Consider the following 17,583-nt stretch of genomic DNA (forward strand, 5'->3'; position numbering starts at 1 on the left):
ATGTGGATTACAAGGGAATGTAATTTAAACCCAGCACTTCCAAAGAGTTTCTATTTCCAGAAGTAAAATTCTTGGAAAATATGGCAGTCAACAGGGAGAGTGGAAGAATACAAAGAGGACAGTTTAGGGTTTTGGTGGACCCAATCTCACCCTGGAGGTGCCTCTCTGCACAAACAGGTGCATCGGTTGTGTAGAACCAAGAGCTACATTGGTTTAAATCTCAGGGTTGTGACGCTTCAGTAACAGCTGCAAAAATGAACATCTGCAACTGCCTCAACCAGAGTGAGGCAGGGACTGGCAACGTGCATGTATTTGTATTTCTTGTTGTTGTTGCTAAACACCACGAAAGCTGCAGAAGTTAATGGAAAAGGAAATGATTCATTTCCTTGTAGAGACTTACCTCTCGCGAGTCCACTGCTGCATACATTATATCCATCCAACCTTTAAACGTGGCCTGAAAATAACCCCACAAAACACAGAATTAAGCATATTAAATAAGTATGTCTTGAAATGATGATATCATCTCTGTGATGAGTTTTCAAAATGCAGGGTTGAACATATTCTTCACAATTAATGAACGGCCGAGCCTTTAAAGCAATAGGTGTCCATGAGTTTGTGTTTATTTTAAATCATTCCAGAACGGTTTTCTGCTGGATTCTCTCATTCATTTTTTCTGAATTTCTGCACTCATGGGAATAAGACAAGTTTTTTAAAAGAAGAGAAAACATGGTAATTAAATCTTTGGAAGTTTTGACCTTAAGAATTTCAAATGCTGAAGAGACATGGGAACAGAGGATACCCCACAAGCCTCCAACCAGGTGAGATGGATTTTATCCGTATTGTTTGTGCAGCCTGATGGGAAGTGACTACATTGCAGAAACCCGCTGAAGCAGAATCCGAATTCTGCCATTTTTAAAACCAGAGTAAATCACGGCAATGTTAAAGCCCAGGGAGTCATGTAAATCACAGCTGACTTGAAAGGAGCAAAAAGAGAATCACTATATGCTGTACCCTGGCCCTGGAAACTCACACTGCTTTACTGCTCAGTTGGGGTTTTTAAATCACGTTTTCTAGGTGTTTTTTTTTTTTTTAAATTATTAAAACAAGGAGGGATTCCACAGAAGTCAGTGTCTCTTATTGGATCCTGCAGTGGAGAAAGAGCAGTGACAGCACTCCTAGAAGAAACACGTAGAAGTGGTTTTTACTATAGTAGCAAAAACATGACTGACTCAAACTACATGCCCCTTTTTGGACACAGCCAGACACCAAACATACCTGACGTTGGGTCTGACTCTGTCCTAAGCCACACTGCCTTTATATTAGTTCTCTGGGGTTGTCTCTTATTTAACTTCTGACCTGTTTAGACTTACCCCGGATTTAAAATCAGTGTGAGCAGATAACAAGGCATTTTAAAATTTATTCATTTAATCAGATTCTCACTAGCACGCATGAAAGACCCACGCCCAATTTTTTTTTCTGTTTGTTTTTGTATCTTACTGATACTTTGGTTCAATTTTCTTCCAGTTAATTCCAGATAACACTAATAAGGATTTGGCCAGTGGTTCCCGGGGGAACCCAGGTGTGTGTTGAGCCAGGTACATCCAGCAGCTTTAGAAATGCTCTGTTATATGCTCTTTATTATTAAATTAAATCCTGGAGGTAATGCTGCCTTCCCATTTCCCTCTGAAGGCTACTGAGCCAGAAGAAAACGTTGTACAAGAGGTTAACTGTATTTCTCATGAACGTATACATAAAATGTTTTAAAAGGTTGCATTCATTTCTATCTACTGGTTGAAAGAGATTAAACCTCCAAGGTCAGAACCTTCTGGAGAATCTATTCCGTGGTACTGTGTGTTAAAAACAATTCAGATGTAAGGTGTACTGAACAGAAGTGTTCAGTAGTTTTATTGAGGCAAATAATTATTTGAACCTGTTACGCTGATGCCCCTTAACTGTTCTAATACTTCCCCCTTCTGCTGTTCTCTTTCTAATCAGAAAGATTTTCTGGTGTCATTACAGTCGTTTGCATCTTCCAGCTTGAAGAGCCGCTCAGGAAGGGTGGTCGCATTGAAACAGGAAACCCTTTCCCTGTGGCACAAAATGAAATGATCCTAGCCTGTACTTTTCTCCCACTTGGGAGGAAATCTTTTCTCTAGGGTAGCAATTTTACCCCTCAATGAGTGCCACAGACAGGAAAGACTCTACTGCAAGGCACAGTGGTTTATACTGATAACAGATGATGAAGGGATCTGACAAAAGCAAATGTTAAGAGAATGAAGTCCTCTAATTTTCCTTTTCCCCCAGTTGTCCGTAAGTAAGAGAATTAAAAATCCATGGGGCTTCTGGAAAGCTTCCCTAGACACTTCATCTGCAGAGGGTAAAAGATACTGAGAATGAAAGAAATACAACACTGGGGAAAGAAATTATTTATCTGGAATTAGTAACCACTTACACTCTGGATAAGGAAGTGACAAAATTTTCACGGGAGTGTTTGTGATATTATCCTGCCTGGAAGCTATCCAGAGAAACACCATTTTCTACTGAAACTGTCATGTGATGAGATTACGTACCGATAAACTCATCTTGGGATGGGATTACATTTTGTTATTTGACTGGTGGTTAGGGCTGCAGCGCAGTAAATAGTGGGGAGGAAGACAGGTGGGATGGCACTAGCTTTTCTCAGACCATTTATTGTATAACCAAATGGTGTCTTCAAATCCGCAAGGGTTTTGTTGTGGGTTTTGTTGTTGTTTTGGTTTTTTTTCTAGAAAAGGACTGCAGTAATGCAATAAAAATGGCTGCTTTTGATGGCTTCTTCAAACATTACTATTGGTGAGACAAACTTCCGAAAGCGCAGAGCCACCACCAGTACAGCCGAACTACAGGTATTTAGGTTGGCTATGCTCACTCCATGAGCTGATGGCTTTTCTGCTGAATTTTTCAGTTTCCTCAATTTCATCACAGCAGCAATTTTACACCAAACATTTGTTTAATGTTTATTTTGCTTTAAGATGATTTGCTGCGGAGAGCACCACCAAGCATCGGACACACCGGAGCACCCCAGAGGTCTGTACTGCACTGGGCTGTGCGGGCTCCAAGGGCTCTGCCTCTGCTCCCCTTGAATTTTTACCACTAATTCCTCATGAAATCCTGCTCACTCTCAATCTTTGGACACCTGGAGAAATCTACTCTGGCACACCAGAATTATGGTTTGTTCAGAAGCACAGGTTTTTTGCATCCACAGTGAAAGTAAAATCTGGCATTAAAGTTTAGAGAAGGGCAGGAGATCGTTTTACTCAGTAACCTGAGACACACGCGGCTGTCTCATGGCCATTTTGTAGATGATTTACGAGCTTGGACATGACTTCGAACCTGGCATGAGAGCTTGATTTAACTCTGTAGCTTCTGATCGCAGTACTGGTCTAGGAGTGCTTCTGTTATCTTCCCATTCCCTATCTGGAGTCCCAGAGTGACAAAGAGCTGTGGGACATACTAGATGTAAGTTCCTGTCTAAGGAAATCTTTTCCAAGCAAGCCAGAAGCTGCATGACAGACCATTTGTTTTGTAGATGTTCTTCAACAGATTGATGAAATTTTGAGATACGTTGCAAGAAAATATGCAGAGGTGATCATAATGTGAAGGGAAGGATCCTGCAAGAGAAATGCAAAACTGCTCAAGTACAGATTTCTAGAACACAGGTGCTGTGATCTGTGAAGCAATTCTGGGAATATAGTAAAAGTTTTATTGAAGCACAGGTTGTAGTAATATTTTTTCTTCTAATAGATTAAGGTGTTCAGAGTGTTAAATCCCCAGAAGAGTGAATCATCCTTCTTGCAAATTAAAAAGTTGTAATTATAAAGATCATTTCCTCCTTGTGAATGAGGCATTTCTCTTGCTTGTAGACTGAGCAGAGACCACCTTCTATTCTAGTAATCTGTTGCGAGACAGCCCATTTGCTAGTTGAAGAAGCTTGAAACCTGACTGACCACTTCACATTAATGTTTTCTCAGACTCAGTAATTCGAAGTGGCATCTTCCAACAACATGATGGACAAGGTAGGAAAAGATCAAAGGATGTTGGGGAAAGTTTCATGCAGTTCCCAACTACACTATCAGAAAGTCTGCCTCTGGATAGCAGTAAGCCCCAAAGTTTCCATCATAGCAACTTCTCGTTTCTTTCAAGGATGCTGTAGAAGTGAAGGCAGGTCATTAGGCAGACAGATTTGTTTTATGTATGTCCATTTGGATTTTCAGAAACATTCAGGCATCCAAAGGTAATTTCCTAGTCACTTAAAGAGTGTATTGCAGTAGCTGAAAATGTCAACAGTCAAAAGACAAATCCCAGTTAAAAGTTTACATTTTGGATCCCAGAGGGCTGTAACTAAAATGTTTATCTCATTGTTGCTACGTGCTGTCTCAGCGTGCAGAAAGATGCATGGATGTGTCTGTCTCTTCAGGAGAGCTGAGCTGTTAACTTATCTCCTGCAATTCCTACGGTAGTTTGTCCATGAAATGCGACTCTACGAGGAGGATATTTGGCAAGGAGCACCTGTAACCGACACTCCTCAGCTGAAGTCTGGCAAAGGAGAGCCAGATGTGTGGGTCCCTTCTCTGTGGGTGTCATCTTTACACTTTATTGCCTAAGACTGTTGTTAGCAGCAGACATAAGAGCTCCAGATGCAAGATAGTTAAAATCAATCTCCTGATGGCATCCAGGCTCCTGCCCTTCCTCCTGGAAGAAGCCAGCACTGCCATGGAAGCTGAGCAAGGTTTTAGGGCTCCCTCATTTCCTGCCATAATCGGTTTGTCCAGCCTGCACAGACTCTACATTTACAGTATTTCTTTTGTACTTCTGCAGCTGGAAAACTTCTCTGCTACCCAATACACAATCACAGGTTTGAAAGAAACCTGCAAGGTTTTGACGTCCATTTTCAGCTGAAAAACAGCAGTACTTGGCTGTTTCTTCATAAATGCGGCGAGGTCCACGTTATGACCTGTTATGTTTCTTCTGCCAGCACTGATCCCAACAGAAGGCTGCTGAATGCAACCAGTATCACCAGTGCCAAGTGCCCAGGACTTCCTCGGGGTACTCCTTAGGCAATGCCAGTTTATGAGAGGTGCAGATTTTTGGAAAGCTGGAGTCTTATAAAAGAAATGGTGAAGTAGTAACTACTACTACTATTTTTGCACCAAACAGGCTACACATCTGTTACACAGTCATGGAGGAGTTCAGAAGCTTCAGGTAAAGCTTAATATTTTAAACCTAGAAATTTTTGTCTGATTGGATTTTTAACTAAAAGACAAAGAAAGCACTATATTAAATGAAAAATCTAATTAAAGGCGTTCAAAGTGAATTAATCTACCCTGCATGGATGACTTGAATATCATAATTACATGCAAAAGATAAAAGCTCCTGCTCTCAGCAAGTTCAGCTTCATGTCATGTAAAGAAGCAAAAGTGGTTGTGCCCGTTCTAACCTTTCTGCTTCCAAGAAGGTATGAAAGCAAAGACTTGACGGACAGTGGTCAGAAGATATCAGACTTAAGTGTACGTGTACCAGGAGCAGAGTATAAAAGGATAAACATTTCTACAAGAAAGGAAAGCTACTTTATGGAGCTATTTCATGTGCTGTCACAGAGAAAAAAAGATCTGTGAGAAAGCAACCTTACATCACGGGAAGCAGAAGGACTGGCAGATCTGATGGGGACCTGTAGGAGGCTGACACCCTCTTGAAAGCGCAGGTGGGTGCCCAGCATGGTACCCTACTGAATTGCAAAGGGTGGATGTCTATACGTGACAACCAAATTGAGCTACCAGCATGCAAGTTTTTATCCCAGAAGCAAGGAATGCCATTACAGGTGCTTCAGGAAAGTAAACTTCCTGTCCAAGGATGTAGTGAGGGACTTGTTTAACTCCATGTATGTAAAGTGCAACACAACGAACACTCCTAGCGTAACAGCCACTCCTAGCCCTTGTCATTGCTAGGCTTCAGAGCAAATTAGAAACAACAGAAATAATTATCATTACCACTATTTTATATGAGAGCCTCACAGAACTGAGACACAAAGCAATTTGTCTAAAATCACTCAACAATCCAGCAGCAGAGCCTGGGCAGGAAGCTGGAGTCTCCTGTGGCTCTCTCCATCAGGTTGTGCTGTGTCACAACACAGTGTCAATGCATACAACCCATTTAGCCTGGTTGTACATCTGCTGCTGGAAAAGGTTGTAAAAGTGGCTTACTTCTGTCTTTATAGATTAAATATTGCCATCATCTTTGAACCGCAACAGTCTCTTCTCTGATATGCTCTCACCACCTTTCAAGAGAGACCAGGCTGTATGGAGTTACAGCAATGGGATCACCACCACGTTTCATAGTTAGGTTCAGTCTGACTGGTTATGTTTAGCAGGTGGAAGTGAAGTGAGGAACCAGAATGAGAAGCACCAGCGCCCTTCTCAAATGTCTTCATGGAAGGTGAGCAGAGGACTGTGCATTAATATTCCTCCATGACGATGGCTTTATGCAATAACTTCACCTGAGTAGCTGAAGGCACTTTTCCCCAGCAGAGCATAGGGAAGTCCCAGGCTGTTCAGAAAGGCCAGTGCATTCTGTCTGCATAAACAATCCTTCCTGGCCCATGACTTTTTGTTTCTGGAACTGAACTTTGCTCTGGATTACAGTATTGACAAAATGGTCTTTAATTCACCTCAACAGTCCAATTACGTCCCAGAGGACTATATTAGCAATGCACCAGAAACCCAGACTAAAACCAGAAGCTGCTATAAATATCTCTAGGCAAAATTAATTGGCCAAATGTGACTCATTTACACTTGACGAAAGGCATTCCCCAGATGGGTAAGGCTGAAATATCCAAAAAAGCACAGAGGTTAACCTGAGCCTTTAAAGCAACGATTTCAACAGCAACAAGCAACACGTGCCCATTAGTTTCTGGTGGTCACACTTACCACTTGTAGCAGAGCCAGGTACCCAGCACCAACGTTATCGAAGTTAACTTTAACTTTTGTCCAGTAAAATGTCCCCGACACGTTATAGAGTATACAGTCACTCATGTTGTTTATAATTTTAGAGTCTAAAGGCATATCTCCTTCTGTCTTATTAATGCACTTCCCAAACTTCCCAGCAAAAAGGTTCACTCCCATAATGCTAAAGATCAGCCAGAAGATGAGGCAGACGAGCAGGACATTCATGATGGAAGGGATGGCTCCCACGAGGGCATTGACAACCACCTGGGGGGAAACAGGAGAGGAAAACCAGAATTAATGTCACCACTCATACAGACACCGCTAACAAGCTGTGGTGCTCCCTTGATTAACTAGGCTGAACCCTCACGTGGTGACAGGTGGTTAACTACTGACACTACCTAAGGAGCCAGACAACCATTAAAGGCTTCACATGTGATTATTTTTTCCTTTTGTAATAGAAGAGCTAATCTGTTGGCATACCATCTAGGTGATGATGGGTTTTTTAAGAGGAATCTTGTAATTCAGGAGCAATCTGTGAAGCCATCTTGACCTCTGAGATCCTACCGGATGATATGCTTCAATCAAACTCTCACCATCATACAATTAATTGGAAATGGCTAGGCTACATCACAGTGTCTCAAAACAGACAGAAAAGATTTCTGAAATCTGTTACTGAACTCAGGCCTCCATCGTCCTTGGCATGTGAACTCTAGCCGTGATAAATTTTGCTTATTTAAATAATAGCTGATTGAGACATACTGTGCTAAGACAGCTTCCCCTGCCTGATAACTATGCATGATTAAAAGAGTGAAACCATTCTAATTTAACAAAAAATACATTCTCTTTTCTGTGACACGCTGTAAAGTTCCCTCACATCACCCCAGGCAGAGCTGTAAACCCCTGTGTAAAATCATACATAAAAATGAAAAGCAAAGGGAGCTTTTAAGGTGTGGGAATGATGGCACTGGCAATGGACACCATTCTGAAGCCATGCAGAAGAGATGAAGGTCAGACCGTCCACAGCCCCTCAACTGCTGTCAGGTTTAAATGCAGCATCATAATATGATTATATTAACCAGGCAAGATGCACATCATTCACTGTCTTGAGAACTAAGACATTTTCCAATGTTATACAAAAGACATTTTCTGAGGGAAGAACACTATCACAAAATGTAATTTCCCCCCCTTCCTACGTCGACAAGTTTTCTCCATATTCACAGCTTTTGGAGATGCTGCCATTGGATGGTGCGGGCAAAGCCACCCGACAGCATTGCTGCAGACACCAGCCCCGCTGCATGAACTTGTCTCCATCTCTGCCTCATGCTCTGGAGATTAAAACCTTGTAGGCAGATACTAAGCTCTTCCTCTTCTCCATCTACATTTCTGAAACTGAGACAAGGTGATACTGATCAATAAAAATTAAATTCTATTCTGTTGTGAATCTGATTATGGAAAATGTCAACTCTTGTTTTCTCTTGTATTAGTGCCCAATTTTCTGACAAGCTAATAATGCACCATTCATTTCCCCATCATTTTTGCATTGCTGAGGAAGAAAAATACCCAGAAGAGTAAAACGGGCTTCATGCATGTGTAGCAGCAGCTTCATCTACAATATAAAATACAAATTTATGTAGATCTTTCAAAACCCAGAGTTACATTTTATGCATTTATGAATGAAGCTGATTTCCACACAGGAAAAGCTGCCTGACCAAGTTTGGTTTTGTTTTTGGGTTTTTTTTGTGTGTGCGTTTTTTTTTTCTGTATAGGGATATTCCTGATGACTTTTCAATTTCTTTCTGTTGTTTTCTTTTTCTTTGCTAATTTTATCTCTCAGTTTTGAATGCTAATCAATATCTAACTTCATTGTTTCAACACCAAATTTACTGTGTTAATCAAAATGACAAGTATGTTCCAAATCAAGGGCTTATTTGGATACAGCCTCAGCCCTTGTCAAAGAAGCTTTCATTTGCTGCTATGCAGGACAGTATTTTTGTTCATTTTTGTCCATGCCAGCACAAAGCCACTGCACTTATGTTACACATGCCAGGGATCGAACCCAGGTCCCACACGCAAACCCTGTGACAGGACACAGACACCCAAATTTCAGCAGTGCAAGTGGTGGCCGTGCCTGCATCCTGCTTTTTTCCTTCTGCTGCATTATGATCAATGGCTTGTAGATAACAAAACACGACATGAGGCTGGAGCAAATGCTGTAACACCTCTCCAAATTAATTATTAACAAGGGGGTTCATTCTTCTCTCACTGTTTCTGCTCTTACACCAGGGTGATGCCATTTGGTCTGCTGGAAGCACTCATGATTTGCACCGAGACAAGAGAGAGGACTGAAAGATCTGAATAGATAAAGGCAAGTTATTATCATAAATTCACGTTAAAAGTCCAGTTGCAAACCTTGCTATGGAAAGCACTCAATTTCTGCTGCATCTAGGAACAGCAAAATATACAGCCATGCTTAAGAAAAGGTTTCATACCTCTTGGTTTCCATCAATAACTTTATAGGTGAAGGCACCCTCCAGGTGTCTTCTTCAGGAATAGCCTAGAAACCGAGCTACCCTCTGCCCTAACCCACAGTGGTGCAAATCTGTAGCCTGTGCCTGGCCCCCAGCTCTCCTGATCTCATCGGACATCTCCTCAGATGAAGCTGTTTCAGAAATAGACTTGCACGATGCGTTAATCTTCCCTTTGCTACAGAAGAGCCCACCAGACTTCCCAGGCTATAACTCCTCTCCAAGGCTGGACACAGCTTTTGCAAAGACATTGTCGTGATGTCAAATAATGAACAAAAATGTTATTATTAGGTCATCTGTTCCTGGTGTCCTTTGCCCTCATTGTTAGAAACAGGTGCTGGATGTTTAGGCTGAATTTGTTGAGCTTGAGGCACTAGTCATCTGCTGTTGGATTATCTTCTCCTACCATTCCTCTTGTCACTGCAGATGAGTTACCGCAGAACATTGCTTTGGGTAATTAAAAAAACCTGAGATTCATTCTGAATGTCGTGGTTCCTTCAGATTTCTAATCATACTCATAGCTCCCTGCAGAGACTTTCCCATTTTTAACATCCCATTTCCAGCAGTTCTGTGCAATTCTGGTACTGAAGCACTGCCCTCTCCCTCTGCGTGCTGCGCTACTCCCCTGCACAGGCAGGGATTGTAACAGCCCCTCACTTACCCGACCTGACCAAAAGCTTGTGTCCTGTTGAAAAGTCATCACGATCCCTAAGACCTTTTCAGTTGCTATTTTCCAAGAAATGTCCCCTGGACTGACCTACTTTCCTCCTCCCGAGGTGTATGATGTATGTGGTTTTATTAAAATGCATGTTGTACAACTGATCTGTTTTTCACTGTGATCCAGATCAGTCAGTATAATTCCCTTATCTGTAATATCACTTACTACTCGGCTCATTTCATGTTGTCAGCAAAGATTTTACATTTCCTTCCAGATGCTGTTGAAGTCCATATTAAGGACAGTTTTCATGCTGAAGGATCCCTCACCCTGAGACACTCATCACCAAATTTACAGTGTCATCACTGTTTACAATAACTTTTTGAGATCCATCACCCATTTTAAATTAATTTAAAATCTGTTTACTTGGCTTTGTACAAAGCTTGTGTTTTCATCACAATGTCCCATGGTATCAGATTCGTCTCTGAAATCCAAGGATATTATATCAGCACAGTTACCGTCATCAGCATAATTTGTAATCAAATCAAAGGACCATATCAGTTTTACAAGAACTATTCCCAAGAAATCAGGCTAACTAGCATTAATTATGCTATTTCTTTCCTGCACGTATCTTGTAGCAGCCTCACCATGACTTTGCCCGGTATCATTTTCACATTAAATGGTCTATCATCATCCCACTCATCCTTTTAAAATACTGCAATAACCTCCCTTGCTGGGAAGAAACTTGCAGGGAAGTGGAACCTCTGAAATAATTTTCTGATGGACAAGAAATGAGGAGACATCAGAGACTTCGTGATTCAGGACAGGCAGACCTAAGTTAATTTACGCTGGGCTCTCGTATGGCCTGGAAAGCAATGAGTGATGCAGGGTGGTGGCATGTGCATGGAAACCCCCAGGTGAAGGGGGATACTGGTCTTACTGAGGTCTTTTTGGCAGACTGGGGTCCACATTGCAACAGTTCAGCCTTATTTTGCAGACCTTTCATGGGATGGGAGCTGCTGAGACTTATGTCAAACTCAGACATATCTCAGCCTCTTTGAAGACAGAATGAAAGGGCTGAAGTCTGATGGTAACAGGTCCTCTCGGCTGTCCAAGTGCTACTCTGTGCCTTTGCCTACGGATCCATCGTTTCCAACATTCAGGTACAATGAAGTCTCTTACTGCAGTATAAATGAGAACTTCCTTGCTCCTGTTCTAGCCATGCAGAGATCTTCCAGTTATTCAAGAAAAAGGCCTTATAATAGAGCAAACCATTATTATTTTCTTGCTGCCAGTGATTGCTTCTCAACATTATCATTATTTAATCCATCGCTGTGCTGGCAATTTTCCTGTGCATTTTGGAGCATATGAACTTCTAATAATGAAAGGTCTAACTGTCCCTAGTCGTGTAAAATGTAGTTAGACAAACTAAAAATAAAATGATTTAGTTTTCCAATAGCACGTATTCCCAATTACACTTGATCATAGTTTACAAACTAATTCACTGCCTCCAATAGTTCAGAATGACTGAATATATTTCAGCTGCAGCAATGATTTAGGGACGAAAAGGGATATTGAGTCAGGGACCAGAGGGGCCTACAAGCATGAGCATGTTGGGAACTAAACTCGCTGGGCTGATGCATGTGTTTACACCATGCAAGTTCATCGAGCCAACTTCTTGCTATTCTCGAATAGATATGCAAACTTTTTCATGTTATTTCTTTCCTATTTCAGTCTCACTTTTCTGATGCTTTGGACTAGTCTTCCCACCGCTGTTCAGGATTGAATCCAACTTCGTCAAACTGATGCAAAGTCATGAGTGAAAATTCTTGTGTCAGCTTAGAATATGTTAAAGGGATTTTGCTTGAACTGGCAAATCCACCAATAGAAGCTAAGCCTTTGTAAGCCAGATTTAAATTGATTTGAGAGAGTCCATGCACAATTCACTCTGGTAGTTAACCTAGTGCAGCTTTTGCTGATACCAAACTTACAAGTATTTAATAAAGACTTGGAGTAAGGTCATCAGATGACATAGGAGTGAGAGCCTTAATTAACATCAGTACTGCAACATGACTTTGCGCCAGCTGAGGATCTGCAGTTTGCTTTTGTTTTATTTGGTCAATAACCTTTAAAATATTCCCATGTTTGGTGAAGAGTGTGGTGAACAAAACAATTCAGGTTTGGGTGCCTGGATGAATAGAGCCTTTTGAATCTTTTTGTCTTGGTACCAACACAGAGGAGAGCGATCTGCAACTACATAGACAAATCTGATCTTCATACCCCAGAATAATGTGATCCAGATAATCACAAGATCTGTGGCACTAAGCCATAGATTCTCAGTTCTGGTCATGCACAGAAGAGGCAAAGTGAGGATGCAAGGGTTTCCTGAATTGCTCTGTCACCGTGTTTCCTGGGTTATCTCAATCGTTAGGCTCTCCAGCCTTCAGCCTGTCTTACCGCAAGAGCAAGGAGATCTGTCAATTGCCAAGAGCTCGGTGCATGAACTGCACACTTTAGTCACTGACTGTTTGGACCAAAATTTTATCTACAGGGAAGCCTTACCCTGAATATACCTCAGTATGAAAGCTGCAGCATTTTTATTGGCCTGCTGAGAGATTTGGGATTGTCAGACAATGCGAGGTGTTTGACATGTGATTTTGTCGCAGATTTGCTTTGTCTTGCTATGCAATCCGCAAGATTAACAGTAACCTCAGCTCGTACAGAACACAGTTGTCATCATCTGCAGGTCATGCACAGTGCCAGGAGTTAAATAAAGGGGTTATCTAGAAGTGATTGATTAGTGTAGCAGGTAGGATTAACAAATAAACAGGTATGCTGTGTGGAGAGAGCCACCCCGGCAAAGTAATGGAGAAGGGAAGGAGGCGGATGCACAAGATGGAGCAACAAACACAAGCTACGTGGTTTTAATGTTAATCCTGACATTCCACATTAAACCTGCAATCTGTTCAAAGGAAAGATTTTATATATTCATTCATTTGCTTTCCCAATCTTTAGCATTTCTAATTTTTGGTGAAAAAGTCCTTAAGATCTTTCTCAGTCAGTCTCACTTTAATATGTGTCAAAAGCAGGAAGCAAACTTGTATCTTGGTTATTCCCCCGATACGCCTTATAATTGAGAGGTAATTGTTAGCCAGATGCTTCCTTGGCCAAAAAGCTGTTTTTTAGAGACAAGTTAGGCAGCAGGATTAGTTTATCATTAAATCCACCACGGGATAAAGCTGTAATGACAAAATTGCAATCAAGACAAGTGAGGGATTTCTGAGTTTGTTGTTTTGATACAGCACTGTCATTCATTTCCTTTGGTAGACAAAATGAAGACAAACCCACGTGCAACAGTTCCCTGTTACAATGCTTGATGTTATCCAGTTGAACTTTGACTGATGCTTTATATACTCTTACCCTCATCCCTTCAAATCGTGACAATGCTCTTAACGGTCGCAGAGCTCGGAGGGTCCTCAGGGATTTAATGGGACCCATCTCAGAGTATCCAAGTGTGTTGGCAATGAGGCTTATCAGAGAGACCTGAATGGAGACACAAAGCAAAAATTCAGTCTGTTAGTACATTACAGACGTTTTCATCCTCTTCCGACTTTCCTTCCAGAAAAGAAACAGCTGCGTAGTGGAACAGTGGGGAAAAAAACTTAAATGGAAGCCATTAAGTTAGACCAACACAGAAAAAAGGAGATTTTTGCATCCACGCATATACAGAACTCTTACCAAACTCTCAAAACCTTTCTTTCCACTTTAATGCAAAATTTATAGAAATACAGACTTTCAAAATTGTCGGTTTTCTTTTACTTTAGCAAACAGAAATCCCTTCATGTCAGCTTGCACAAAGTGGATGAAAAAAGAGAAGACGTTTACGAAAACACCGCACTGTGACACTGTGCTGTAAATTTCCTGTACTCTCCTCAAGGTGTATCCTTCACTATTGAAAACATGACTCACGTAAGTGTTATAATTTACAGCTTTCTGGATGAAAGCACCTGTAAGATCTAACCATTTCCAGCAGAGATAAAAGACTTCAGCATCACCATTCAATTACTAATCTTAATCTTACTGATTAGAAACAAGTCTACTAGATTGCTGATAGGCATGACTTTATACCAAAGACTGGAAAAGAAATGATGTGCATGACTTGGATTCTGCACTTTTTTTTTTTTTTTCCAGTTTCTGCACAGCCTGGAAAGGAGAAGGAAGCTTGACAGGTGCTCAACATTGAAGTTCAGCCCTCTCAAAAGACTCTTGGATTTATTGGAAATAAACTATCAATTTCCAAATCTGGAGACAGCATTGAGGGGTTCCAATGCTCTTCATTTTCTCATGGCATTTGTAGGGCTCAGCTGGTCAGCAATGTTGATGCCATCACGCATGGGACTGGAGTCTGGATGAACTGAGTGGCAATGGAGATTACAGGTCAGATTAACCACCACAAGGAGCAAGTTGGGTTTCGCAAGCTCAAATCAATGTTCACAGCCTGAATTCTTACTGAGCAGGGAGTGAAAAACAAATTGCTCTCCAACACCATAGGTAGTGTGCCAATTTGCATGTATTAAAAAAAGAACCAAACTTAATAACCACATATCATAAAACACTATTTTCATTGCTCATCACAGTTCCCTTACTACCATCCCAGCTGTTTTCACAGCCCCGGTTATCAGAGTACTGGCTTATCTCTCACTCACCAACATGAGCCTGCACATCTGGAAGGAGTGTGCTTTCTTGCCATTTTAAAGACAGCAGCCAAGTCTAAAACCAGGGATACTTGTACACCGTATAAAAATAGGTGCTTAATGTGAAAGGAAACTCCAGGCTCCCCCATGAAGACAGACAGCTCTGGTGGGAAACCTTCCTTTTCATTTTAGAATGGGATGATTTTTCCTCTGAACACCACTGCTGGCTGAGCAGCCCAGCACTGTTGTAGCAGGACACTCTGCCTAGATGGGGTAAAGCCTTGGCCTTTGCCCTACTTGCTTGAGGTACTTGGTGGAAAATTACCAAACTTTCTGGGAGGTCATGCTGTCCCTAATGCTGAAGGACACTGATGATGAGCCTAATTCAATAACCCTAAAAATAAAATACTACATGGTAGGCTGTGGGACCAGATGTTTCCAGAAAGAAAGAACAAATAATGACAAAGATAAATCATATTTTACTGAGCTAAACAATTATAAAGTCACGTTTTTTGCTGAAGTAGATGGTTTAGCTTAACAACAACTGACTGACAGTCAAACACTTTACCGTATAAAAGCCCAGTCCCATCGAACACACATGTCCATGGAGTGTGTTCAAGTATTCCTCGCTCAAGATTACCTCACAAGGCTGATAGAGAATTACCCATGATCACTGATATGGGTGAGTACCATCAATCTTTAATCAAGTGATTACTGAGCTAGCTTTGAACTAGTGATTTAGTAACTGTCAAGTATACTAACTCTTTGCTATAGCGATTTGTATTGTGTGGTAGATGTTCTAATTAACGTCCTTTTAGCATAACATCACCATTATCAATCACAACAAAATTCTACTTTGCACACATGCAGATTGTTAGCTGTCTTTTTAACCCATGGGAGGGTGTCAATCACTCATGAGGTTTGTGACAAAGCAGGATAAGACAAGCCTGGCCCCTTAAGATGCAAGTCAGTATCCTCTATGGAGCAGCCGTTCTCCTGAATATACGTTCATTTATGTACAAGCGCTGTCTGCACAGCTAAGCATCTTTGTAAAGCTTGCTCAATTTGTTAAATTATTTACCTATTGATGGCTTTATTGTGGCATGTGGGTGACAGCAAGCCTAAGGCCAGGAGGTCTCAGAGACACCAAGCCTGGGCTGGATGCAGCAGGCTGGATATCTGCCAGGATAAGACAGCCCACCTCTGCAGACAACTGAGTGGCACAGAGGATGACTGTCATGCTTTAACATGTCACTCTTTAACAAGGTGTGACACAAACTCACCTCCCGTGTACAGACTCAGCAGCTGACGCGGAAGGAAGGTCTTATTAAACACTCCTGCATTTTAGTGGGGAGTGTGCTATAAAAACATCACAGGAGACAGGCAGACTGGATTCAAGGTCTGACGTCTTAGGCTTCTTAGACACTGGAGAGGTAAAAATCATGGGTGAAGCCTTTGCTTCCATCTCTAAGAAAGAAAATCTGAACCAGTGACATGAGCATGCCTAAGTAGTTATTTTAGAGCAGTAATGCCACTATAAAATAGGTTTGACATGCTCCTTTCACCGAAATCCTGCTCAGTCAATGCTCACAGGTAAAGATGAAAACCTGGGTTTGACTTGAAAAACACCTCCAACCCCTCCAAACTGAGGCAGCGCCCATTTTCTGCCTTTCCTATTCCCAGCCTTGATTACATCCTGAACTCTGAAGCTGCATTAACAGACAATCCAAAGCTGCCTCCTTTCGTTCACTCTCCCCATCGACTCAATGTGGCCTAAATAATGAGAAAGAGCTGAAGGATTTGTCTAATAGCAGTAAGCAAAGGTGCAGGATCCTTATACATCAAAACCATACAAATAAATCATCTTAAAACTGAACTACAACCGGTACTATGGAGATGTCACGGTAGGAGTTACACAGTCACACAGATTTCTGTCTTTGGTGGAAAGTTTAGTGTAGAAAACAGCCCTAACCCTGCAAAGCCTTGGGGCATCCTCTCTGGAATGGCTGGAGGTATAAATAAACCAGCTCAAAGACACTGTGCTCGGTGACAGAAACCAAGATCCATACACTCAGATACCATTTTGAACACGAACGTAGAGATTTAAAAGAAAATTAATCAAATACAGAGCACGCATCACCCTTCTTTGCTAGCTTCACCCATAATGACTGAAAGTCAAAACATCTCAAGGTCTTCTGGCTGCCTTGATTTGTGCATCTGCATGCTTCCTCCCTCAGCCCGGATTTATGACGTATAACTCCCCTTTCTCTCCAGACAGAAAAGGTTCTGTTCAAATCCTGCAAGACCAGACTCCCGAGCGGGTTACAATTTTCTTTAGAGTGCTGTAAATGTCACCCTGAAACACATCACAGGTGCTCCTGTCCCCCTGACACAGATTTACACAGCATTAGACATCTCTTAGAGGATTAGGCCGTGGAGCTCTGTGATATTTTGCAATGATTTACAATGCTGGAGTCAGAACTGAGTTTGCGACAACTTGTTTAAATGCTCGGATCTTGGTTTTGAAGGTATCCCCGTCAAATTTTATTTACGGGAGAATTACTAAGGCAGAGACTTGGCCATTTGGACTTGATTAAAAGTGACCCAGAAGGCTATTTTTAGGAAAAAAATCAAGCAGTTTTCAAAATTGGTGCTGACTGCCCCACATAATAACAGCAAAAGGTGAAGTCAGCTGTTTCTGTTGTCTTTTTTTTTTTTTTTTTTTCCTG

The 17,583-nt window shown here is 41.5% G+C and overlaps 1 protein-coding gene across 1 annotated transcript in view; it reads right to left on the reverse strand.

The window, feature by feature from the left end:
- The window catches only part of LOC104488967 (sodium channel protein type 5 subunit alpha-like), a gene marked incomplete at its 5' end in the record, with an annotated part of 56,509 nt that overhangs the window by 6,030 nt on the left and 32,896 nt on the right, over window positions 1-17,583 (reverse strand). The window contains 3 exons of the mRNA XM_010131075.1: window positions 401-454; window positions 6,963-7,244; window positions 13,581-13,703. Of these exons, the coding sequence (XP_010129377.1) occupies window positions 401-454; window positions 6,963-7,244; window positions 13,581-13,703 (459 nt within the window). The remainder of the gene's footprint in view (window positions 1-400; window positions 455-6,962; window positions 7,245-13,580; window positions 13,704-17,583) is intronic.

The sequence above is a fragment of the Buceros rhinoceros genome, unplaced genomic scaffold, assembly GCF_000710305.1.
Source record: "Buceros rhinoceros silvestris isolate BGI_N320 unplaced genomic scaffold, ASM71030v1 scaffold10892, whole genome shotgun sequence".
Taxonomy (NCBI): domain Eukaryota; kingdom Metazoa; phylum Chordata; class Aves; order Bucerotiformes; family Bucerotidae; genus Buceros; species Buceros rhinoceros.